The sequence below is a fragment of the Mustela nigripes genome, chromosome 4, assembly GCF_022355385.1.
Source record: "Mustela nigripes isolate SB6536 chromosome 4, MUSNIG.SB6536, whole genome shotgun sequence".
Taxonomy (NCBI): Eukaryota; Metazoa; Chordata; class Mammalia; order Carnivora; family Mustelidae; genus Mustela; species Mustela nigripes.
The window spans coordinates 177,193,722-177,219,234 of NC_081560.1; the positions used below are offsets into that span (position 1 = coordinate 177,193,722).

General features: G+C 34.7%; 1 protein-coding gene across 3 annotated transcripts in view; it reads left to right on the forward strand.

The window, feature by feature from the left end:
- Positions 1-25,513, forward strand: part of ATRNL1 (attractin like 1) — an 806,361-nt gene that overhangs the window by 345,797 nt on the left and 435,051 nt on the right. For all 3 annotated transcript variants that reach the window (XM_059398662.1, XM_059398665.1, XM_059398663.1), the window contains exon 25: positions 22,438-22,499. In XM_059398662.1, coding sequence (XP_059254645.1) covers positions 22,438-22,499 — 62 coding nt within the window. The remainder of the gene's footprint in view (positions 1-22,437; positions 22,500-25,513) is intronic.

Below are 25,513 nucleotides of genomic sequence, written 5' to 3' on the forward strand. Positions count from 1 at the left end.
TAATTACACAGGACTCCGGGAACTGATGAGAAAATTCAAAACGTGGAGTTATTTGGAGGGGTTATTATATTATTTTTTAATATTCTGCTTTCTAATAGATATCTGATGAAGGTGTTTTGTTTTTTGGTCTACAGAAATAAATTTTCTTGACTTAGTAGCGGCTTAGTAACAACAGGCTTTAGATTTGCTGATGAGCCTACAAGAAGATTGTATTTATGTTTAACTATTATGATTAACTATTCTTGCTGTGAAAACACCATGAAATCAACTCTTTGGGGACCAAGAATAGTTTTTGGAGATACTTAGGATTTGAAAGGAGATGATTGGGAAAGACTGTACGGAACTTGGAAATAGGCAAAAGTGATTATTGTTTAACTTACCGGAATTGTGCTAGGTGTTATATAGTTGATTCCCCAAGGGGTTATCTGATTCTCTAGAGGTACAGCTTTGACTAATTTGTTATTATTTGGAATAATGTATAGTTTTTAAATGATTGGCATTTATACCTCTAAAAGATCTAATAAATATGTAAATGAGTTTTGTTTTATAATAGCACTGCAAAAGATTCTTATACAACAGTAGTTGGACAAGAATCAATTTACTCCAATAGAAATATAAATGATTTCATCCTAGTAGACAATATATAGTTCCTACAGTTTTTTTGATATAAAGGCATCACAAATTTCATATTTAAATTACTAATATATTAAGGTGTTCTTCTAGCCACTATAGCTTCTTTCCATGTAATTTTCTGTTAACATGAATACTTATTTTTCTAAATTCTAATTTCTGCATTGTTTGGACTATCCTTAATACCTTGCTATTTCCCTCTTTAATTACTTAAAGACGTCTGTGAAGTCTATGGCATTTGCTTATGCACATTTGTGTGTGTCTGTATGCGTGCATGTGTGTGTGTGGCCAAAATCATTGTAGAGATTTTATCCCACTTTTAACTCTTATTAGCTAATAGAATAAAAGAAATAAAGTATCTTAGTATCATAACCCTGAGATAAAAGATCTACACAGCACAATAACATGACTGTGTGTTTATGTATACATGAAGGAGAGAGAACATAAACATACAATGACAGAATTGACATACTTCTGAAGTACACATAGAACTTTTAATAAAAACTAATAAAAGGCAATTTACTGGACAGGTCATTGGAAGCATTCCTATTTCAAATAAGAAGTAACTGAACATAACCAAAAATATCTGGGCCAAATGTATAAGTTAGCCATTTGGGGTCTCTGAGAAGTAATCATCAGTAAGTAGATTAAAGAAGAATGTTAGAATTAAAAGACCACTGAACTGGTGAGACTAGCATTTCCCCTCCCTGGAATTCACTGACCTGAACTCAAGACAGCCTCAGCCCCAGAAGTGAGCACTGTGGTTCAGAGAAAGTGAGTTGCAGAAGAAACCCTCCACTTCTGGTCTGAAATGTGAAAGAGGGAACTTGTAAAGGTCAGGAACTGTAGGGCACAGCCACCATTTTTTTCTAATCAAGGGAGTGACCTTTTCCATCATTTTCAGATTTAAGGGAAGGAATATACAGGGTGTGTACATTAGAGACTGGTATTCTTGTCGGCCATCTTACAGTTCTGCCTAATACACTCTCTTAGGGTAGTTTCAGAAATTAAAAAGATAATACATATCATACAACATGTATAATAAGTGCTTAGTGTTAGCTATAATTAATAGTATTTAACCGAAAAACTCTTGTCATTACAAGCAATCATCTGAAACTGAAAAGACCTTCAAATGTGAAGAGGTTGTAATTTCTTGCTAGATTATAGACTATATATTTTTTTAATAAGATGTCCACTCAGATTTAAATATTGAAATTAATGCCATATCATTCCAATTCTTATTACTGATTCTCCCTTTCTGAACCTTCCTGTCTTCTCTTCCTTAAGAATTTTTAAAAGATTTTATTTATTTATTTTAGAGAGAGAGAGAGCATGAATGAGGGGAGAAACAGAGGGATAGGAACAAGCAGACTCTGCTGAGCATGAAGCAGGACACTGGGCCCCATCCCACAACCCTGAGGTCATGACCTGAACTAAAATAAAAAATTCAGATGTCCAACTGACTGAGCCACCCAGGTGCCCCAGAATATTTTGTTTCATATTTAGTATTCTTTTATTTTTTTAATGTGTCTAGGTGTGAGATTTTTAGTCATTCAACTTTTTTTTTTTAATTAAAGGAAATGTATCTCCATTGTGCTTTCAGGTACTTCTTCCAGTCCATTTTTCTTTGCCATTATGAGATTCTTAATAATAATGTTAATAATATTAATATTAATATCAGACCACATTTCTATATCTCTCTCCCATATCTCTTAGCCTTTCTTTTAATTTTTCTCTTTTTTCTCTTCCTTTGCCTCCTCCATCTGGTCTTCCAGCATGCTAATTTGTTCTACTCATATATCCATCTACTCTACATTTTATTTCACCTACTTTATTTCTAAGTGTTATTTACTTATTCATTTATAATTGAAGTATAGTTGCCCTTCTGTATCCTATTAGTTTTAGGTATACAACATAGTGATTGGACATTTATACACATTGTGAAATGCTCAGCCTCAGTGGAGTTTTCTCATTCTCCTTTCACATTGCTGATGATTTCTCTTATATGTTTAAAATATACTCTTGAAGATAATTTGAAAATCTTCAGCAAATTTTTGGACCTAGGGCTATTGGCTATTCTGAAAAGTACTGCATATGAAGAACAGCCAGGATCAGATGAGTCCAGTGGAAGGGATGTTGAAAATTTCTAAGATGTAAATCTTCTGGTCACTAGAAGACTACTTTTCTAAACTTATACCTAAACTCAGGCCTTTTTTGATAAACACTAGATGTGCATATCCAGCTACTTTCTTGATCTGTCCACTTGAATATATAATAGGAATTTCAAAAACTAACATGTCCAAAAATAAAGTCTCTGATCTGCTCACAAAAGCCTGCTTGATTTTATCATACTATAAGCATATAGAGGACGTCCAGTTCTGGTTGCCTCATAGTAATAGGGACATTAACAAACTATGATACATCCAGAAAAGGTTAACTATAGATTGAAATTATATCATTTGAGGAAGATTTAATGAATTGTAACTTTTACATGGAGTATAATTTCTATGGAACCCTAGGAAGTAGAACTAAAATCAGTCAGTTAGATGTTATAGAGAAATATATTGTGGTTTAAGGCCAAATTTCTAATGAATAAAGATGTCCAAAAGAATGTTTTGCCAGGCTTAATAGTGAGCATTCCACTTCCAAAACTGAGTAAAGGCTTTATTATAGTCTAATATTGTAGAGAAGATATATGTGGCTTTCTGACTATCTCTAATGGTATAAGATTAAATAATCTTCTAATTACACTCTGAGATTTTACTTTTGTGATTTTGAATAGACAATGAAATTTTTATACTGCTTAATTATTAGAATGTAGTAATTGATACATGTTTGATTTATGAAAAGTTTCTTTTGGGGGGTTAAATTTAAATGATAAAAACAGTGAAAATTATTTAATTTTAAAATGTTCTCATATGATTGGAAAATGAGATAAGTTAGACTTAGATTTCACCTTGTCACATGAGGCATTCATTTTTGACCAAACCATTTCATGTCCTCTTTTCTGGCTGTCATCCTATTCCATTAGTACTTTAGGAACAATGGCAGACAGAACAACCGACATTATTCTGGAGGTAACTAACTGTACCTTGTTTGCAAACAAAAAGAGAATGGGTCATTCTGTTTTGCTTTTAGCTTTCTCCTCAACATTATTGAGATATAATTGACATATAACTGTAAATTTAAGGTGTACTGTATAATGTTTTGATACATTTATATATTGAAAAATGTTTACCAAAATAAGGTTAGTTAACACATTCTTTACTTCAGATAATTAACCATTTTTTTGTTGTTGTTAAGTGAGAACATTAACTACTCTCATAGCAACTTTCGCATCTGAAACATTTGTTTAAAATTGAGTGCCTCAGTTGACATCCAGGGCCCCTGAAGATCAAAGAAAAAACTTCTGTATTGCAAAAGAAACCATCAACAAGATAAAGGGGCAACCTACAGATTGGGAGAACATATTTCCAAATCATGTATCTGATAAGGGTTTAATATCCAAAATATATCAAGAACTCATACAACTCAATAGTCAAAACAAAACAAACAAACAAACAAACAGGAAAAAAAAAGCCAAACCACTAGAAGTGAATTATATGACAAACAAGCAGTCCTTGTGGTGTTAAGACTGCATGTGGGTAAAGATTGTGATAATTGCTGAATTAAAGGGCAAATTATGACCTCTCATTCTGAAAGCATTGTTTCTGCCAAAATCCACTGGCTCAATGATTTTTTTTTAATGTTTATTAAAGTATTTGAGGAATGAAACATCTTTGTTAAGGATTTTTATTTTACTTTTTTGTAAGTATTGTTCCATTTTTTTTTCCTTTACTTTATGAGTTGTTACGGAGTTATATGTATTGTAAAAGTTTAAATCTTATAGCATCATAAATCTTATACTTACTAATAGCATTTTAGAAATCAAGGAAGTGATTATTTCTCTTTCAGATCATTTATCAGAGTAGGAAATTTTGAGTATGTGACTGTTTATACACAATTATTCAGACTTTAATTTGGCCACCTTAATATATTATTTGATCAATTTATATATTTAAGAAGGCTGTATCAATTTAATGTAAATCCTTCTAGTGTTAAATTTTTTTCATTGTCTTCAATAGAGTATTTTATACATCATCAACCACTTTAGCATTCAAATATCCTTAAAAATTCTATGACTGTGAGATATATAGTAGCAATGTTGTATGATAACTATGTCAATAATCTATTAATTAAACATGAATTTTTTTTCTTTTGGAATGCTAGTAATCGTGCCACTGAGTTGATTGGCATCAGTTCCTAAAGTGAGATTTTATTTTGGTAACATTTATTCTTTATGACTTACAATGTCATGCAATTGAATCTTGATAATAAAAAAAGGGAAAAAATTACTACTATAACTGCAGTGCTAATAACTTGAAAAACAAAAAGAGTGCATTGAGCATAAGTACTTTGTATTCTCCTACAATAGTGCTACTCATCAACTCTTATACATCACCACTTAAATTAAATTAAATTAGATTGAATCTAAATTACCTGTTTCTGAGTAAATGGGATTTTGTAATTTACTATTAAGTCAGTCTGCAAACTGATGTCATAATTTAGATTTGATTTTTTTTTTTTATGAGCATGATGCTAGGAATCATTCTTCAATTTGCAATTCTAATTTCTGTAGTAGACTAGGTACATCCCCTTACTAATAACGGTTAACTTAAACAGAACAAAATAGAAAAGAACAGAATCCTAATGCTGATGTCTGTAAATTTTTATCACAAGTGTTTTAGCATTTTTGAACACAGAAGATGAGTCATTTGAGCACAAAATAAGGTTGGAAAGCTACTGGATATGCAGATATTAAAGTAAAAGAGGAAGTTTTATCTTGTGTGTTTGGTTTGAGAAGTGTTATCATTACAAATGTGCTGATATACATGCCCTTGTATAATTTTTTCTGAAATTATCCCAAAGGATATATTATTTTATTTCCCTTCCTCCTGTTATTATTATTACTGTTGTTGTTTTTTACTTGTGTTTTTTTCCAAATTTTTATAAGCTTGAGAAATTTATCATACAAATTTTCAAATATATTTTCCTGTTTTTTTTTAAGATTTTATTTATTTATTTGACAGAGAGAGATCACAAGTAGGCATAGAGGCAGGCAGAGAGAGAGAGAGGAGGAAGCAGGCTCCCTGATGAGCAGAGAGCCCGATGCGGGACTCCATCCCAGAACCCTGAGCCGAAGGCAGTGGCTTAACCCACTGAGCCACCCAGGTGCCCCCATTTTCCTGTTTTTTAAGCTTCAGTTCTTTTGTCATTAAACCTAGGTTGGCATAAGTTCAAGAAATGGTATTGGAAATTGTTAGTTTTATTCATTATTTAACTAATATATCAATTATATAATCAGAAATTATAAATGTGAGGAATATATAATCATACTTAAGAAACTTTCTTAAAGAGACAAATGGAAAAATTTATGATAGCTTCAAAATAAGATTGGTTGTGATAGGTATGGATGTTCTGGAGTTTAAAGAAGGAAGATATATCAAGTTGACCAGAGCTTAGTTTCACAACCCTGAGATCCATGACCTGAGTCGAAATCAAGTGTTGACTACATATGTGACTGAGCCACCCAGGCACCCCTATACACAATTAAATTCATTCATCTTAAGTGCACAATTTTATGAATTATGGCAGTCAAACATAATGATATAATCTCCACTGTAATCAAGATTAAAAATTTCATCAGCCAAAAAGTTACTCTACATACCATTGCTATTAATCATCTCTCACTGACCCAGACTGGTAGAAAGGTGATCACTTTTCTATTATTATAGCTTTGCCTTTCTATAATTTTTATATAATGGAATTATATAGTGTATATTTGCTTTATAATATATTTGAAATTACCCAAGTTGATATTTCTGTGAACATTTGTTTCTTTTTTTATTATTGAATATATTCCATGGAAGGAAGCTATAATAATTTGTTTATTCATTCACTAGTTGATGAATTATGGGGATCTGTCCAGTTTGGGGCAATTTTTAAATAAACCACTCTAAGTGTTCACATATAGGTTTTTTGTGGGTGTATGTTCTCCTGGTATCTACGTGTAGGACAACGAGGTCATGTAGTAATTGCATGTTTACTTTTGTAAGTAATTATTTACTGAAATGTTTGAACAATTTTGCATTTCTATTAGTAATATATTAGCATTCTACTTGCTCCCATCTTCAATGGTACTTGCTATTGTCAATGTTCTTGTTGTTTTAGTTTTAGCTATTCTAAGATATGTGAATGGTAATTTGTTGATTTAATTTTATTTTTCCTAAAAACTAATGGTGTTAACCATCTTGTCATGTGTTTAGTTTGCATTCATATATGAATGTTAAAAGCCTTTTTTCTAAGCTGCTTTCGGGATGTTCTCTTTGTCACTAAGTCTTGTAAGTATTATTATTTGATGACAGGGTATGTAGCTATTTGTGTTGATTTTGAGGGAGTTCTCTCTGTTTCCTGGATTTTGATGCTTCTTCCCTTTGCCATAATAGGGAAATTCTCTGTTACAGTTTTCTCCAATATACCTTCTCCCCCAACCCTTTCTTCTTCTTTTGGGATCCCAATTATGCTAATATTGTTTCATCTTATGGTATCACTTATCTCTCAAATTCTCCCCTCGTGTTCCAGTAGTTGTTCCTCTCTCTTTTGCTCAGCTTCTTTATTCTCCATCATTTGGTCTTCTATATCACTAATTCTCTCTTTTGCCTCATTTATCCTAGCAGTAAGAGCCTCCATATTTGATTGCACCTCCTTAATAGCTTTTTCTTAAATTTCAACTTGGTTTGATCTTAGTTCTTTTATTTCTCCAGAAATGGATTTTAGTTATCCAGAAAGGGTTTCTCTAATGTCTTTCATGCCTTTATTTAGCTCAGCTAGAACCTTGGTAATTGTTTGTCTGAACTCTAGTTCTGACATATTACTAATGTCCATATTGATTAGTTCCCTAGCTCTTGGTACTGCCTCTTGTTCTTTTTATTGTGGTGAGTTTTACTGCCTTGTCATTTTATTCAGATAAGGTTATATGAATGAGAGAGTAAAATACTAAAAGGGTGTCAATGACTGCATAAAAATAAGAAGTGACCCGAAAATGGGGGAAGAAAAAAGGGGGGGGGAAATATATATATATATGTGTGTGTGTGTGTGTGTGTGTGTACATACATACATACACTGGTGAATGGAACAGAGACACCCACTTGATTTTTGGTGTATTCTGGTCTCTTAGATGAAACTGCCTCTCAAAATTTTAAGGAAAGAAAAAGTTTTATACACACACACACACACACAAATAAGGGTAAACACGATGAAGGGATGGATTATGATTGTAAAGATGAAAATTTAAAAAGATTCTAAAGGAATTTAGAAGTTAAGTTGGTTGGGAAAAGAAGAAAAAAATGTGACCATGCTTGAGCTAGATTTAGGGTGTATATATATATATATACACCCTAAATCTATATATTATATATATATATAATTTAGGGTATATTTTGATCAATTAGAAGATAGTATCAGCAAGCAAGCCTACTGCCTAGGATTTGGTTTCTAATACCATTCTCCTGTAAAGAAACTACTTGGAAGAAATGGTTGATTCAAGGACTAGGGTAGCAAATACTCAAAATGATCTTGGAGTATTTTATTGTGCCAGAAAATAAGGCAGTGTTAAAACAAATAACAAAATACAATTATGGGAATATTTCAAAAGGATATAAGAATCAAATGAAAGAACTCCCAATGGCCAAAGCTGGAACAGTTTCAGCAACAATGAAGGTAATATTGGATCATACTGTAAGGTATAAAATAGGCATACATGATACCATACTGTTATAAATAAATAAATAAATGGGCAAATTTCACATGTTTCCAAATATATGTAAATAACATGTGTCAAAGAAGGTAGCCTGTTAATTTCCCACTTCTTAAATGTGCATGAGAACACCTTCTGAAGAGTGCAATATGGAAAAGTATTAAAAAGAGTAATTTTACAGGAGAAACCAAACCCTTGACAAACACTGTCTCAGCGGGGTCAACAATGTTAACAGCAGCAGAAATAAGTCACATTGATAGTCTGTACATTTAGTATGAAGTGATAAAAATTGCACTTTAATTTCTTTGGTCTTCCTTTAAAAACTCCGTAACCTCAGCCTAATCATAAGAAAAACACTTCATGAATGCTGCTTGACATACATTCTACCAAATACCTTACTACTACTCCTCAAAACTGTGAAAATAATATAAAACAAAGTCTGAGAAATTGTCATAGCCAAGAGGACCTAAAGAGACATAATGGCTAGATGTTATTTGCTATCCTGGATGGAATCCAGGAATAAAAATAGGATATCTGAATACATTTTGAACTTTGGTTAATAGTGATGATATTTTTCAGGAGAGTGTAGAATTGTGGAAAGGGGAATTACAGAAATATTTTTCAGTTTTATTTTTATTTATTTATTTTTTTTATTTTTTTTTTTTAAGATTTTATTTATTTATTTGACGAGAGAAATCACAAGTAGATGGAGAGGCAGGCAGAGAGAGAGAGAGAGGGAAGCAGGCTCCCTGCTGAGCAGAGAGCCCGATGTGGGACTCGATCCCAGGACACTGAGATCATGACCTGAGCCGAAGGCAGCGGCTTAACCCACTGAGCCACCCAGGCGCCCTATTTTTCAGTTTTAAAAGGAACATTTTGTCATCTGGGTGAGGAGTGACCAGAGTGTTCTGAGATGAAGACAGGGAAATCATTTCTGTTTTTGCATTAAACCAGGAGGAAAGTTATGAGGAAGGTGAGGCAATTATTTGCTCTAAAAAGAATGAAACCCATTAATTTTTTTAAACAATGTTCAGGAATGTATAATCAGAAATTTGTGTAATATTTATGCAGAATTGGCTGGTATGTTCATTTCACATGTTTATATCCAGAAATAGGCTTTATTCTTTTAAAAATCATTTCTTTTCCATTAACTCTATATTTTGAAATATTTTTTATCAGGAATGATACAGATTATTACATTAATAAACCTCATGTTAATGATCTATAGGAGTCTTATTCTTATCTGAAATAGATTATCAAGGTTGATTTTATCCAGTAATAGCTAACTTAAGCTCCAGTTTGCTTTTATTATTTTAAAAAATTGGATATTTAAACCCACAAGATCTTGAATTGCTTGGCTGAAACATAGCTTGTCTTTGACATATCAATAATTGACTAACTTCCATTATGTAAGTATGCTTTTATGTCATCTTTTTGAAAGACTGTGATCTAAACAATGGTTTGAAGAACTTCTCCTTTACTTTTAGTTTGTTCAATGAATTTGATTATTTCAGCACATCCCTTTATATTTTCATTTTTGTTTATCTCATATTATAGCGGAGTTTATTTATGGCAGGCTGACATTTTGCACAAACACACCAATTTGTCCTCCAAATTAACATTTTTTTCTCTCTTAACAAATTCTGACATTTTGGGGTAAATATCATGCTATTAATTTACTTCTCTATCCAGAGATATTTCATGGAGATTTCTTCATCAAATCATAAACTCAAAATGTTGATCATTTTGATTATTAATTATTATTAATTAATGAATAATGTAGCATATCTTAAATTCAGGTTTTAGATTTTAGACATGTTTTCCATATGAATTTGCATGTAATATCAAATGGTTAAAATATATTATCAACATTACTGTTGCTACAGTCTTGGCTAACTCAGTTTTTTAGCATGTCACTTGTTTTGGGGCTTTTTAAAAACTTTGAGAGAATTAGGATATTTTGAAATTTTACCATAATTGATCTCTTGATCTTGATTAATTTTCTTTGAATAATTAGGGATAACTTGAATAACATCATTATAGGAAAAGGAATTTTGGTGGTGCATTTATGCTGGCTAAAGTTTAAAACTAACTTTTAATGCACCTTGAGTGAACTTCTCATATTTTTCATGGGCAAGACCACAGAACCGAAATGGAACATATTGATTATCTGTAAAAGGCCATGTTCTAGCAATGGCATCGGCCAATAGAAATCTTTCCAATTGGATCCAAACAGATTTTAGAGTCAGAAATATTCTATTTCCTTAGGAGATATACTCTCAGGGACACTACAAAGTTACGGTGTTGTTATTGGTATTGATTTGAGTCACGCTTTTCTGAATAAAATTGTCTAAATGAACACTTTTTTAAAGCAGTCTTATTTGTTTTCTCATTGGCTTAAAAAATAATATTTCAGGGGTGCCTGGGTGGCTCAGTGGATTAAAGCCTCTACCTTCAGCTCAGGTCATGATCCCAGGGTCCTGGGATCAAGCCCCACATCGGGCTCTCTGCTCCATAGGGACCCTGCTTCTTCCTCTCTCTCTGCCTGCCTCTCTGCCTACTTGTGATCTCTGTCAAATAAATAAACAAAATATTTAAAAAAAATATTTCAGGTAATGCCATCTATTTTAGATAAGATTGCAGTCTGATGCAATTCATCTACTCAAAGAAATTTCTAGAAGCCAATAGGTTTAAAAATGTTTATTGTTGAAATTAAGAAGGTGAGGTGAAAATACATATTAAGAAATCATTTCTGATACCCTGATTTCAAAATATAGCTAAAATTATAAATGATAGACCTTACAAAAGTTTTCTATGACTAAAAATGAGTAAAAATATTTTTTATAAAAGAAGCACGTATTTTCTATCTTTTGAGCTGTATAAAAACATCAGTTTTATAGGGAAAAATAATACATTATGATCTTTAATAAGCAGATAGTTATAGTCTATATGATTACTGATTTATGAAAGAAATTCAAATACATAAAAAATTCAAAAATATTTTTCAGAATAACATCTATACCTACTTCCTCTCATGGCACTTAAGGATATATGGAGTCCTAAGAATACTCTCATGCTAACTTTTGTTATTCACTATATTCATTTATTTGGCAAGCTTTTAGTAAATGCTTACTATGTACCAAATGCTGTTCTAGGTATTAGAACAGTGCTATGAACAATATGAACAAGGCTACTATTCTCATGGAGCTTACATTTTAGTGAAGAAAGACATTTTAACTAATGATCAACTAATAAATTAAGGTAGTTTCAGGCTAAAGTATAAAAGAAATAAGTTCATAGAAGAATACAGAATAAGGGAGACAGCACCTACTTCAGAGAGCGTTTTAGAGAAGTGTGTAATTTATGGTGAGATCTGGATAAGAACGAGCCAGCCAGCCACGTGAAGACCAGTGCTCAGTCTCACTTAAAATGGTTCTCCTCTGTATATTCTTACACCTTTTCTTGTTGGCCTCCAGTTTCATTGGAAAGGGCCTGGAGCTGCTGGATTCTGATCTAAATTGAGAAAAAATGAGGACAGCCAGATACCTTAAACATGAAGTTATGTTTCATATTTTTCTGCGACCCCTACCTTTCCTCCTGTCTCTTCTCAGCACTTCAACATACTTTTAGACACCGAAGAGTGATTTCTTGTTTTACATATATTAATGTAGAAAATATCATACTTTTAAAAATTATAGTTAACACACAATGTTGCCAAAAAATAAGATACTTTAATATTTATTTTCCCATTAACACTTACAAGTTCTAACACACTATATAATTTTTATTATGACCTTTTTTTTTTCTGCTGTCATCACCACCACCACCACCACAATTAGGAATTTTGATGTTATTTTTCACTGATAAATTTAAGAACTTGATATGATATTCAGAATATAGTAGATATGAAGTAAATTTTTTTTTAAGATTTTATTTATTTATTTGAGAGAGAGGCAGTGAGAGAGAGCATGAGCGAGGAGAAGGTCAGAGGGAGAAGCAGACTCCCCGTGATGCTGGGAGCCCGATGCGGGACTCAATCCTGCACTCCAGGATCATGACCTGAGCCGAAAGCAATCGTCCAACCAACTGAGCCACCCAGGCGTCCCGAAGTGAATTTTTTTTTTAAAGATTTTATTTATTTATTTGACAGAGAGCGATCACAAGTAGGCAGAGAGGCAGGAAGAGAGAGGGGGAAGCAGAGAGCCTGATGGGGGGCTCGATCCCAGGACCCTGAGACCATGACCTGAGCCGAAGGCAGAGGCTTAACCCGCTGAGCCACCGAGTCGCCTTGAAGTGAAATTATTTGATGGGTGAATAAGTTGGCACCATATATGAGGGAATTTGCTTGAGTTAGTGAAGTAGTGTCTGCTGGGCCGTGTTCACCAGTGGTACCAAGTCATCCTTGCATCTGCCTTCCGTTTTTAGAATCAGTGCAATCTGATTAGTAAGCCTGTGGCTGAGAATGAACTTTCTGACAGAGTATTTTCCAGGGCTGTCTCCTGTGGAACTTCCTACAGATAATCGCAAGTGGAGAAATATTTTGAAAGATTTTCACAACACTTGTAGTGCTGACTTTCCTTTTGAACAAACAAAATGGAATGCTTTTCAACTTGAGGCTCAAGCATCCAGATGATATGCTGAGTACAGAGATTGCTTATGCCCAGTCTGCTTTTAATCTTGAGTACATTTGTGCTACGAGATTAGTTACTTTAGGGCATTACTTGCTTCTATGTTTACGGCAGTTTGTATTTCAGATACAGTTTCTGACAGAGATCTCCCCCATCAGTTTTTACCCCATCATCATGCTCCTTAGTGTGAAAGGTAGAGTATTCTCTGTAGGTTGAAGTCTACAAACAGTACTTTACTTCCTGTTCAAGCATTACATTGCAACTTAATTTGTGAAGAACTGCAGCTGGCACTGTGACAAATTAGAAAATGTGTTAATTTGGAAAGTCTATGTGTCTCATCACCCCAGGGGAGTGGAATCCCAGATTATTCTCTACATATAAGCTGGAGTCAAAATATCATTCATATCACTAATGAAAACTTTCATTTTTTCTTTAATTATATTAATAGGTAGAGTTAGATAAGATAGCTGAAGTTTTAAAATGTTTTAGTACTTTAGTTCATGGTTATAGCTGGTAGAACTTAATTCTAAATACTACTTTATTCAGATATTCTTTGGGAAAAAGTAGGAAATTGTGAGTGTTTTCATATGTATCAGTGTTTTACTTACTTGTCTCGAAGTATGATTTTTGTTCCGAAGTACTTAGCTATGTGGACCCAGAAAAAGCAAGATCTGTTTCTAACATACTCTCATGGATAGTCACCTGTGGAGAAAATTCATTTGTATTTTTTCGATTTAAAAAGACATTTTTTTTCTTAAATCTTTTAAGACATTTTCACCTATAACCAATCTCCTACAGCAATTATCTTGCCTCACTCTCTGTATAAGTGCTCTGTAATTCTTCAAATGCTAAGAGGCTTTTTGGAAATGAATGTCACTATATTTAAGCCATCGTGTATATGCCAAAAATTAAACCATCTTCTCAATTGACTATAATTCTTTATTTTATATAAGAGATACTGATATTTCTTATTTAAAATGCCATTTAAATTCTTTAGTGTTATTTCTTTGCACTGAAAGCTGGGATCACTGTAAGTCTCATCTCTTTCGTTTTCCTTTACTTATGGATTATGTCTTCCTCTACCTTGTGTCCAATGTCTGAAAGTTTTTGTTTTCATATACTTTGTATTGTTTTCTAGTTGTTTAAGGGAGGAGATATCTCTCATCCCTGAAAGTCTATTTGTCCTGGAAGTGGAAATTCAATTCCATGTTTTTTGATCATTTTCATAAAAAATTATTAAAGGGAAAAGAGATTTCAATACTTTAATGGTTAAATTTCAGCTGTCTGGGAAAATTCACTTATGTTGACCAACTCCTCTATACATGATATAAAAGTATAATAATATTCATTATATTGTACCTACTATATGCCAGGTATTATGGCAAGGATTTTTGTTAATTCAGTTGATCTTTCCTCTAGCATTATGAAGTAGGTATTTCATTACTACTTTTCACTTATGGGAGAACGGAGACACAGACAATCTAAATAGTTTTCCAGAATATTTACACTTATTAAATGAAAAGGTGATTTCAAAATCAGAAATTCTCTATTCAGATACTGCATTATTGACTAATACACTGTGTCGCACTTCCTGAAGAACTGTGTAACAATATAATCTCTACGTTAGCAGAAATGTAGAACAGCTTTAGCTTATTGACCAATTTCATCTCTGAAAATTCATTTTTTTATTAACATGAAATTATAAAACAAGATGACATATTTTGGTTTTTGAGTAGAGTATAAAAAATAATTATAAGCATGCACACAGCTTCTTTAGACAAAAATATATGGGAAAGAACAAATCCTGTTTCCTTGATAGAGTAGAAATTTATTATTATCTTTTGGCTTTTAAGTAATTATCAGTTGTATTAATAGGCAGTGTGATCATTATTAAATGAAGAAATTCATTTACATGTTTTAGGTACATTTAATATGCTATAGGATTACATGTGAAACTTAACATACATCATTGAAGTAATTTTGTAATAGTTTTTAAAAATTTTTTTCATAAACATATAATATATTATTAGCCTCAGGGGTACAGGTCTGAGAATTGCCAGGTTTACACACTTCACAGCACTCACCAGAGCACATTCCCTCCCCGAATGTCCATAACCCCACCACCCTCTCCTGACCCGCTCCCCCAGCAACCATCAGTTTGTTTTGTGAAATTAAGAGTCTCTCATGTTTTGTCTCCCTCCCGATCCCATCCTGTTTCATTTATTCTTTTCCTACCCCCCCCAAACCCCCCACATTACATCTGCACTTTCTCATATCAGGGAGGTCATATGACAGTTGTCTTTCTCTGATTGACGTATTTTGCTAAGCATAGTACCCTCTATTAGTTCCATCCAAACTGTCACAGATGGCAAGATTTCATTTCTTTTGATGGCTGCATAGTATTCCATTGTATATATATACCATATCTTCTTTATCCATTCATCTGTTGATGGACATCTAGGTTCTTTCCATAGTTTGGCTATTGTGGAAAATGCTGCTATAAACATTCGGGTGCACGTGCCCCTTCGGATCACTACGTTTGTATCTTTAGAGTAAATACCCAGTAATGCAATTGCTGGGTCATAGGGTAGCTCTATTTTCAACTTTTTGAGGAACCTGCATACTGTTTTCCAGAGTGGCTATACCAGCTTGCATTTCCACCAGCAGTGTAGGTTTCCCCTTTCTCTGCATCCTCGCCAGCATCTCTCATTTCCTGACTTGTTAATTTTAGCCATTCTGACTGGCATGAGGTGGTATCTCATTGTGGTTTTGATGTGTATTTCTCTGATGCCGAGTGATGTGGAGCATTTTTTCATGTGTCTGTTGGCCATCTGGATGTCTTCCTTGCAGAAATGTCTGTTCATGTCCTTTGCCCATTTCTTGATTGCATTATTTGTTCTTTGGGTGTTGATTTTGCTACGCTCTTTATAGATTTTGGATACTAGCCCTTTTTCTGATATGTTGTTTGTAAAGATCTTCTCCCATTCTGTCAATTGTCTTTTGGATTTGTTAACTGTTTCTTTTGCTGTGCAAAAGCTTTTGATCTTGATAAAATCCCAAAAGTTCATTTTTGCCCTTGCTTCCCTTGCCTTTGGCAATGTTCCTAGGAAGAAGTTGCTGTGGCTGAGGTCAAAGAGGTTGCTGCCTGTTTTTTCCTCAAAAATTTGGATGGATTTCTGTCTCACATTGAGGTCCTTCATCCATTTTGAGTCTATTTTCGTGTGTGGTGTAAGGAAATGGTCCAGTTTCATTTTTCTGCATGTGGCTGTCCAATTTTCCCAACACCATTTGTTGAAGAGGCTGTCTTTCTTCCATTCGACATTCTTTCCTGCTTTGTCAAAGATTAGTTGACCATAGAGTTGAGGGTGTATTTTTGGGCTCTCTATTCTGTTCCATTGATCTCTGTATCTGTTTTTTTACCAATTCCATACTGTCTTGATGATGACAGCTTTGTAATAGAGCTTGAAGTCCAGAATTCTGATGCCACCAACTTTGGCTTTCTTTTTCAACATTCTTTTGACTATTTGAGGTCTTTTCTGGTTCCATATAAATTTTAGGATTATTTATTCAATTTCTTTGGGAAAAAAAAGGATGGGATTTTGATAGGGATTACATTAAATGTGAAGATTGCTTTAGGTAACAAAGACGTTTTCACAATATTTGTTCTTCCGATCCAGGAGCATGGAACATTTTTCCATTTCTTTGTGTCTTCCTCAATTTCTTTCATGAGTACTTTATAGGTTTCTGAGTATAGATTTTTTGCCTTTTTGGTTATATTTATTCCTAGGTATCTTATGGTTTTGAGTTCTCTTTCTTCTGTCCTGAAGGTGGTGTAAAGAAATGCAACTGATTTCTGTGCATTGATTTTATATCCTGACACTTTACTGAATTCCTGTACAAGTTCTAGCAGTTTTGGAATGGAGTCTTTTGGGTTTTCCACATAGAGTATCATATCATCAGCAAAGAGTGATAATTTGATGTCTTCTTTGCTGATTTGGATGCCTTTAATTTCTTTTTGTTGTCTGATTGCTGAGGCTAGGACTTCCAGTACTGTGTTGAATAGCAGTGGTGATAATAGACATCCCTGCCATGTTCCTGACCTTAGTGGAAAAGCTTTCAGTTTTTCTCCATTGAGAATGATATTTGCAGTGGGTTTTTCATAGATGGTTTAATGATGTTGAGGTATGTGCCCTCTATCCCTACACTTTGAAGAGTTTTGATCAGGAAGGGATGCTGTACTTTGTCAAATACCTTTTCAGCATCTATTGAGAGTATCATATGGTTCCTGTTCTTTCTTTGATTAATGTATTGTATCACATTGATTGATTTGCAGATGTTGAACCAACCTTGCAGCCCTGGAATAAATTCCACTTGGTCATGGTGAATAATCCTTTTAATGTACTGTTGGATCCTACTGGCTAGTGTTTTGGTGAGAATTTTTGCATCTGTGTTCATCAAGGATACTGGACTGTAATTCTCTTTTTTAATGGGATCCTTGTCTGGTTTTGGGATCAAGGTGATGCTGACTTCATAAAATGAGTTTGGAAGTTTTCCTTCCATTTCTTTTTTGAACAGTTTCAGGAGAATAAGAATTAATTCTTCTTTAAATGTGTGGTAGAATTCCCCTGGGAAGCCGTCTAGCTTTGGGATTTTGTTTGTTTGGAGATTTTTGATGACTGTTTCAATCTCCTTACTGGTTATGGGTCTGTTCAGGTTTTCTATTTCTTCCTGGTTCAGTTGTGGCAGTTTATATATCTCTAGGAATTCATCCATTTCTTCCAGATTGTCAAATTTGTTGGCGTAGAGTTGCTCATAGTATGTTCTTATAATTGTTTATATTTCTTTGGTGTTGGTTGTGATCTCTCCTCTTTCATGATTTTATTTATTTGGATGCTTTCTCTTTTATTTTTGATAATTCTGGCAAGGGGTTTATCAATCTCATTAATTCTTTCAAAGAACCAGCTCCTAGTTTCGTTGATTTGTTCTTTTTTTTGGGGGGGGGGAGTTCCTATTTCATTGATTTCTGCTCTGATCTTTATGATTTCTCTTCTCTGCTGGGTTTAGGCTTTCTTTGTTGTTCTTTCTCCAGCTCCTTTAAGTGTAGGGTTAGGTGTTGTATTTAAGAAATACAGGTATTTGAGAAAGTGTAGGGCTAGGTGTTGTTTCTTTTTCTTTTTCTTTCTTTTTTTTTTTTAAGATTTTATTCATCCAACTTGTGATTCATCCAGAAATCACAAGTAGACAGGCAGGCAGAGAGAGGGGGAAGTAAGCTCCCCGCTGAGCAGAGAGCCCAATGCAGGGCTCGATCCCAGGACCCTGAGATCGTGACCTGAGCCGGAGGCAGAGGCTTTAACCCACTGAGCCACCCAGGCGCCCCAGGTGTTGTTTCTTGAGAACAGCTTATACCACTATATATTTTCCTCTCAGGACTGCCTTTGTTGTGTCCCACAGACTTTGAGCCATTGAGTTTTCATTATCATTTGTTTCTATGAATTTTTTTCAATTTCTCTTTAATTTTCTGGTTGACCCATTCATCTTTAGAAGGATGCTGTTTAGGGGCACCTGGGTGGCTCAGTGGGTTAAGCTGCTGCCTTCGGCTCAGGTCATGATCTCAGGGTCCTGGGATCGAGTCCCACATCGGGCTCAGAGAGCCCTCTTCCCTCTCTCTCTCTCTGCCTGCCTCTCCATCTACTTGTGATTTCTCTCTGTCAAATAAATAAATAAAATCTTTAAAAAAAAAAAAAGAAGGATGCTGTTTAGTCTCCATGTATTTGGATTCTTTCCAACTTTCCTCTTGTGCTTGAGTTCTAGTTTCAGAGCACTGTGGTCTGAAAATATGCAGGGAATGATCTCTATCTTTTGATGCCGGTTGAGACCTGATTTATAACCCAGGATGTGATCTATTCTGGATAGTGTTCCATGTGCACTAGAGAAAAATGTGTATTCTGTTGCTTTGGTATGGAATGTTCTGAATATATCTGTGATGTCCATCTGGTCCAGTCTGTCATTTAAGGACTTTATTTCCTTGTTGATCTTTTGCTTGGATGATCTATCCATTCCAGTGAGGGGAGTGTTAAAGTTGCCTACTATTATTGTATTATTGTCAATGTGTTTTTTTGATTTTGTTATTAATTGGTTTATAAAGTTGGCTTCTCCCATGTTAGGGGTATAGATATTTAAAATTGTTAGATCTTCTTGTTGGACAGACCCTTTTAGTATGATGATGTAGTTTCCTTCTTCATCTCTCATTATAGTCTTTGGCTAAAAATCTTATTGATCTGATAGAAGGATTGCCACCCCAGCTTTCTTCTGATGTCTGTTAGCATGGTAAATTGTATTCCACCCCCTTACTTTAAATCTGGAGGTGTCTTCTGTTCTAAAATGAGTTTCTTGTAGGCAGCATATTGATGGCTTTTGTTTTTTTATCCATTCTGATAACCTGTGTCTTTTGATTGGAGCATTTAGCCCATTTACATTCAGGGTATCTATTGAGAGATATGAATTTATTGTCATTGTATTTCCTGTAAGGTTACTGTTACTGTATATTGTCTCTGTTCCTTTCTGGTCTACTACTTTCAGGGTCCCTCTTTGCTTAGAGGGCCCTTTTCAATATTTCCCATAGAGCTGGTTTGGTGTTTGCTAATTCTTTCAGGTTTTTTTGTCTTGGAAGATTTTTATCTCTCCTTCTATTTTCAGTGATAGCTTAGCTGGATATAGTATTCTTGGCTGCATGTTTTTCTCATTTAGTGCTTTGAATGTATCATGCCAGTTCTTTCTGGCCTGCCAGGTCTCTGTGGATAAGTCTGCTGCCCATGTAATATTTTATCTGTTGTATGTTACAGACTTCTTTTCCCGGACTGCTTTCAGGATTTTCTCTCTGTTGCTAAGACTTGTAAATTTTACTATTAGGTGATGGGCTGTGGACCTATTCTTATTGATTTTGAGGGGGGTTCTTTGCACCTCCTGGATATTTGTTCCCTTTGCCATATTAAGGATATTATCTACAATAATTCCCTCCAATATAGCTTCTGCTCCCCTCTCTCTTTCTTCTTCTGAATCCCAATTATTCTAATGTTGTTTCTTTAGTCTTACGGTATCACTTATCTCTCGAATTCTACCCTCATGATCCAGTATTTGTTTGTCTCTCTTTTGCTCAGCTTCTTTATTCTCTGTAAATTGGTCTTCTATATCACTAATTCTTTCTTCTGCCCTATTTATCCTAGCAGTAAGAGCCTCCATATTTTATTCTACCTCATTAGTAGCTTTTTTATTTCAACTTGGCTAGATTTTAGTTCTTTTATTTCTCCAGGAAGGGCTTTTCTTTCTCCAGAGAGCAGTTCTCTAATATCTTCTGTGCCTTTTTCAAGCCCGGCTAGAACCTTGAGAATTGTCATTCTGAACTCTAAATCTGACATATTACTAATGTCCGTATTGATTAGGTCCCTAGCCCTTGGTAGTGCCTCTTGTTCTTTTTTTTTGTGGTGTGTTTTCTGCCTTGTCATTTTTCCAGATATATATGAAGGAGCAAATAAAATACTACAAGGGTGGCAAAGACCCCAGGAAGATGTGCTTTAACTAAACTAAATATGCTTTAACTAAGAAGAGACCCCAAATCGTCGGTGGGGGAGAAATCGGATAAAAAGAAGGTCAGAAAAAAATTTTTTAAAAGAAAACAAATAAAGAAAAATTAAATATAATAATGAAGTCTCAAAAAAGATTGTCATTTTTTAAAGGTATTGTTAAGATAAACTAGTTAAAAAATGTTAAAAGAAAGGTAAAAGTTTAAAAAAATTTATTAGAGGAAAAAAATAAAATAAAATAAATTTATTAACTGCAAGACTAAATAATCATGGGGATAAAGCCATGAATTGCATGGTTTGCTTTCTCCTCTTCTTGAATTCCCCTGTTTGCCTTGGTAAGTGAAGTTGGTCTTGGCTGGATTTCTTGTTGATCTTCTGGGGGAGCGGCCCGTTGCCGTGATTGTCAAGTGTCTTCGCCTGAGGCGGAATTGCACCGAGCTTACCAGGGGCTGGGCTAAGTAATCGGATCAGGTTCGCTTTAGGGAGCTTTTGTTCCCTCAATGCTTTCCGTAGAGTTTCAGAAGAGGGGAATGAAAATGGCGGCTTCCCAATCTCCGGCCTGGAGGAACCGAGAGTTCAGGGTCTCACTCCTCAGTTCGCCCTCAGGGAAAAGCGTTCAATCACTCCCATCTCCCTGGCCTCCCGCCGCGCTCCGAGCTCACCCAGCCTGTGACCAAGCGTCTCTGTCTCTGACACGCAGCTCTCCCTGGAGTTTCCGAACTCCACAGATCCCTGAGCTCTTCCAGGGTGTGTCTCCCTGGATCTTGTGGGGTTCCCACTCACAGAGCAGTTAGCTGTGCCAGGGATTTTGGTGCAAGGTAACCCCGAGTTGATAGCTCACTCCTTGGCTCTGTCTCTGTAGCCAGCTTCCCTGCTCTAATACCTGTGAGTCTGTGACACTCAGACACACCTGATCCTTCTGTGAGTTGCGGGACCTGGGCCACACTGACCTCGTGTGAGCTTCACCCCGGTTTAGCCTCTGGAGCGATGTCCCTCCATGGAGCAGACTTTTTTAAAAGTCCTGATTTTGTGCTCAGTTGCTCGGCTGCTTTCTGGGAGCTGGCCCTTCCTCCCCGCGGTCTATCTTCCCATTGCTTTGGATTCACTTCGCTGGTCCTACCTTTCAGAAAGTGGTTGATTTTCTGTTTCTAGAATTGTTGCTCTTCTCTTCGATCTCCTGTTGGGTTTATAGGTGTTTGGAATGATTTGATAAGCTATCTAGCTGATCTCCTGCTACCTGATGTCCGCTCAGTCTGCTAGTTCTCTGCCATCTTGACTCCTCCAGCTGTAATAGTTTTTTAAAATCATTTATGTAATAGCATATTTATTTATTTATTTTTTTTTTAAAGATTTTATTTATTTATTTGACAGAGAGAGATCACAAGCAGGCAGAGAGGCAGGCAGAGAGAGAGGAGGAAGCAGGCTCCCTGCTGAGCAGAGAGCCCGATGTGGGACTCGATCCCAGCACCCTGAGATCATGACCTGAGCCGAAGGCAGAGGCTTAACCCACTGAGCCACCCAGGCGCCCTGTAATAGCATATTTAAAAGTCATCATTGTTGGTTGTTAACTTTACTAGGTGTTCTAGATGAAGCTTTGATTTCAGCAAACATGATTTATAATATAGTGATCCAAATCTTTTCATGATTTCCGAATCTTATTTTACAAATGCCATGAAACATGACCACAGATATTGGGAAAGAACATATATTGAGTTTCAAACTTTCTTTTATTTTGATTTTTCAGATTGCATTCTCACAACACAATACAATCATGGATCTTGTGCAGTTTTTTGTCACCTTCTTCAGGTAATTTGCTTTTACTGACTTTGAATTTATTAAACCTATATTCTGATGATGTTCTGTCAATCTGTAAGGAAATTTGTCACATCTCTAACCCTAAAATATAATAATGTGTCTTGAATGGTTTTATATGCTTAAATATATACCACAAAGTTGAAATATACTTGTCAAGTATACTTGAAATATACTTGTCAAGATTATTTTGCTATTGTACTATTTAATTGCTGATGGAGTCAGTAGAAAGAAGATAATAACTTTATATTCCTGTTGCATAGGTAATTAAGGCCTGCTTTATTTAATGAAATTAGCAATATATCCACTATATTGATTAGGTATAGCATTAAATCAATTCAGTTGTTTTTTAGGAAATTATCACATTTAGCACACTGTGCTCAAAATCTGTAGGGAATGTATTTATTGTCCTCAGTGAACTTCTCATCTGGAAATGCTAAATATGACTTTGAGTAGATCATCATTCCCTAGAACATTATTATCTGAGGTATTAACAGTAAGTTAATAAGAAAGTTTCTGTAATTAACTCTGGAAAATAGGGCTCTTTAGTTTGCTTATAACTAACATTACTTCTACTACTAATGTTATAAGTTTTTTTTCCCCTTCGAGTTTTTAATATGCTAATCTGCAATGTATCTTTCTAAAAGAGAGGGTAGAGTTTGTAGCATTTCTCAAAACATGAAAACCCTTTCAGGGGACATCTATTATTTCCATGGGATGTAAATAAAGAAACATTGAATTGGGAGAGGCAGTGAGTCAGTGATAGGATATCTTGTTATGGCATCTTAGATCATCTGGATAGGAAGAGAGGTTATTTTTGTTAATATGATTATTGTATGTGCAGGTTGTGCTGGCCCACTGGGTGCCTTCATGCAAATTAGAAAATTTGTGTCCTCCTTTTGGCAGACATAGCCCTATATCATGGCACACAGCTTTACAGAGTGCAGTATGAATTTTGGCCTCCATTCACCAAGTTGGCTGGCTTCGTTTATACTAAGTGAAGAAACCCATACAGCCCAATCCTTGACATAGTTGATATGCCAAGCACTTTCTTAAAGACCAGTGTAACCATTGTTGGTTATCTTACCAAGATATCCATACAATACTTAAATTTCTAATACCTTCCTCACAGGGGTCAGCAAACATTTTCTTTAAAGGGCCAAATATTTCAGGATTTGTGGGCTATACCATCTCTGTTGCATGTATGCAAACCTGCTGCTATAGTATTAGAGCAGATAGAGCCAATAAGGAAACAAATGGGAGTGGCTCTATTCCAATAAACCTTTATTACAAAAACAGCTGGTGGGCTGAGTTCTGCCTGTAGACATAATTTGCCCAACCCCTCATCTAGCTTATGCCCGAATGCCTTTAATGGCAAAATCGCGCCATCTCCTGAGATAGCATTTTCTATCTTCAGATAACTAATTGTTCTTTATAATTGAGATGAAATCTGTCTCCCCATAACACCACTTCTCATTCATCCATATGGTCCAACACAGAGCAGGTCTCATCTCTCATCTCCATTTATAGCCCTTCAGTTTTCTAAACTCCTTTTTCCAATTTACATTTTCCCTGTCTCTTTATCCTCTTCTGTTGTTGAAGCCTTGTCACTTTGGTCACTTTGCTCTGAAAACAGTCCTGTTTGTCTCTGTCCCCTTTAAAAGTTGTGATTTCCAGAATTTAATGCTATAAACACATTTATCACTAATGTGTGCATACTTTAAATTTGTCCCTTAAAAATGAAAAGAGGAAACATCTTAAATATACCTAATGTTTTATGACTTTGTTCTTCTGAGTATAAATGGACTTTAGGGCTATTTATCAGGGAATAGTATGTTTTTGGAAAGTATTAGCAGTTATAATCGGACAACCATTATTAAAGCATCAAAATAAAACTGGTTTTTGATGCAGAAAAGTGTGGATGGAAATATACTGAAAAGTACAACTTTGTATAAAAATTCACAAAGTTGAATATATATGTAAATTATTAAATGTTTAGGGTTTTATTTTAAGCTTTTGAATTTGTATGCATATTTAAGTTCAATAGCTTTTTTTATTAAGTAAAAGCTAGTGTTAATGTGTACCATGTCTTAGAGATGATCCTATTTATTATGTTGTCATCATGGACAAAGTGAAATAAAATATTCTACCTGTTGTGTGAGATAAAATATATTTGATGTGCTTTTTTGTCATTTAAATTTCTTTCAGTAGTGAGATGGAAATTAGTTTTAAAATTATCTCATTGTTAAGAAAAAACATGGATAGAATATTTTAAAGTTTTTTTTTTTCTATTTTTTTAAATAAAGCTACTGCTAAGTCTTAAAAGACCGTTTTAAACAAGTCAGCATTTATGGACATCCTTCAATCAGACCCCTGTTACTGCTGCGGCTGTTTCTGAGTTACTGATGTAGCAAAGGTGAATGTCAGCTTCTCAGTTTAGCCATGATTCGATGGAGGCCGGTTCACAAACTGCCAGTTTTGACCTCTCTATTAGGCATAGTTCAGGGGTAATAAGAATGAGCAAGTACAGGGAGATCACTTATAGGCATAGCCTGGCTCTGATCTTAGCTTCTCTACAATCATAAGTAGCTCATAGTTAGGTGAAAATCTCAGTTCTTTCGTATATAGAACTAAAGGCTTTTCTTATTGTGAGAGTCTGTAGTATAACATAGTAAATGATTAGAAAACTGGAAGGGAATTATTTTAAAAATAATTTGGGTGTTACACGCAAACAATGAATCATGGCACACTACATCCAAAACTAAGAATGCACTGTATGCACTAAGAATGCACTTAACCTAACATAATAAAAAATAAAAATAAATGTTTTTGTTTGGTATGTAAGGTTGAAAGGTAAGTCTGTGTGAATCTGAAATGTTAAGCATGGCAAATTTTTTTTTTTAATGTTTTATTTTTTTTAATATAATTTTTTATTTTTTATAAACATATATTTTTATCCCCAGGGGTACAGGTCTGTGAATCACCAGGTTTACACACTTCACAGCACT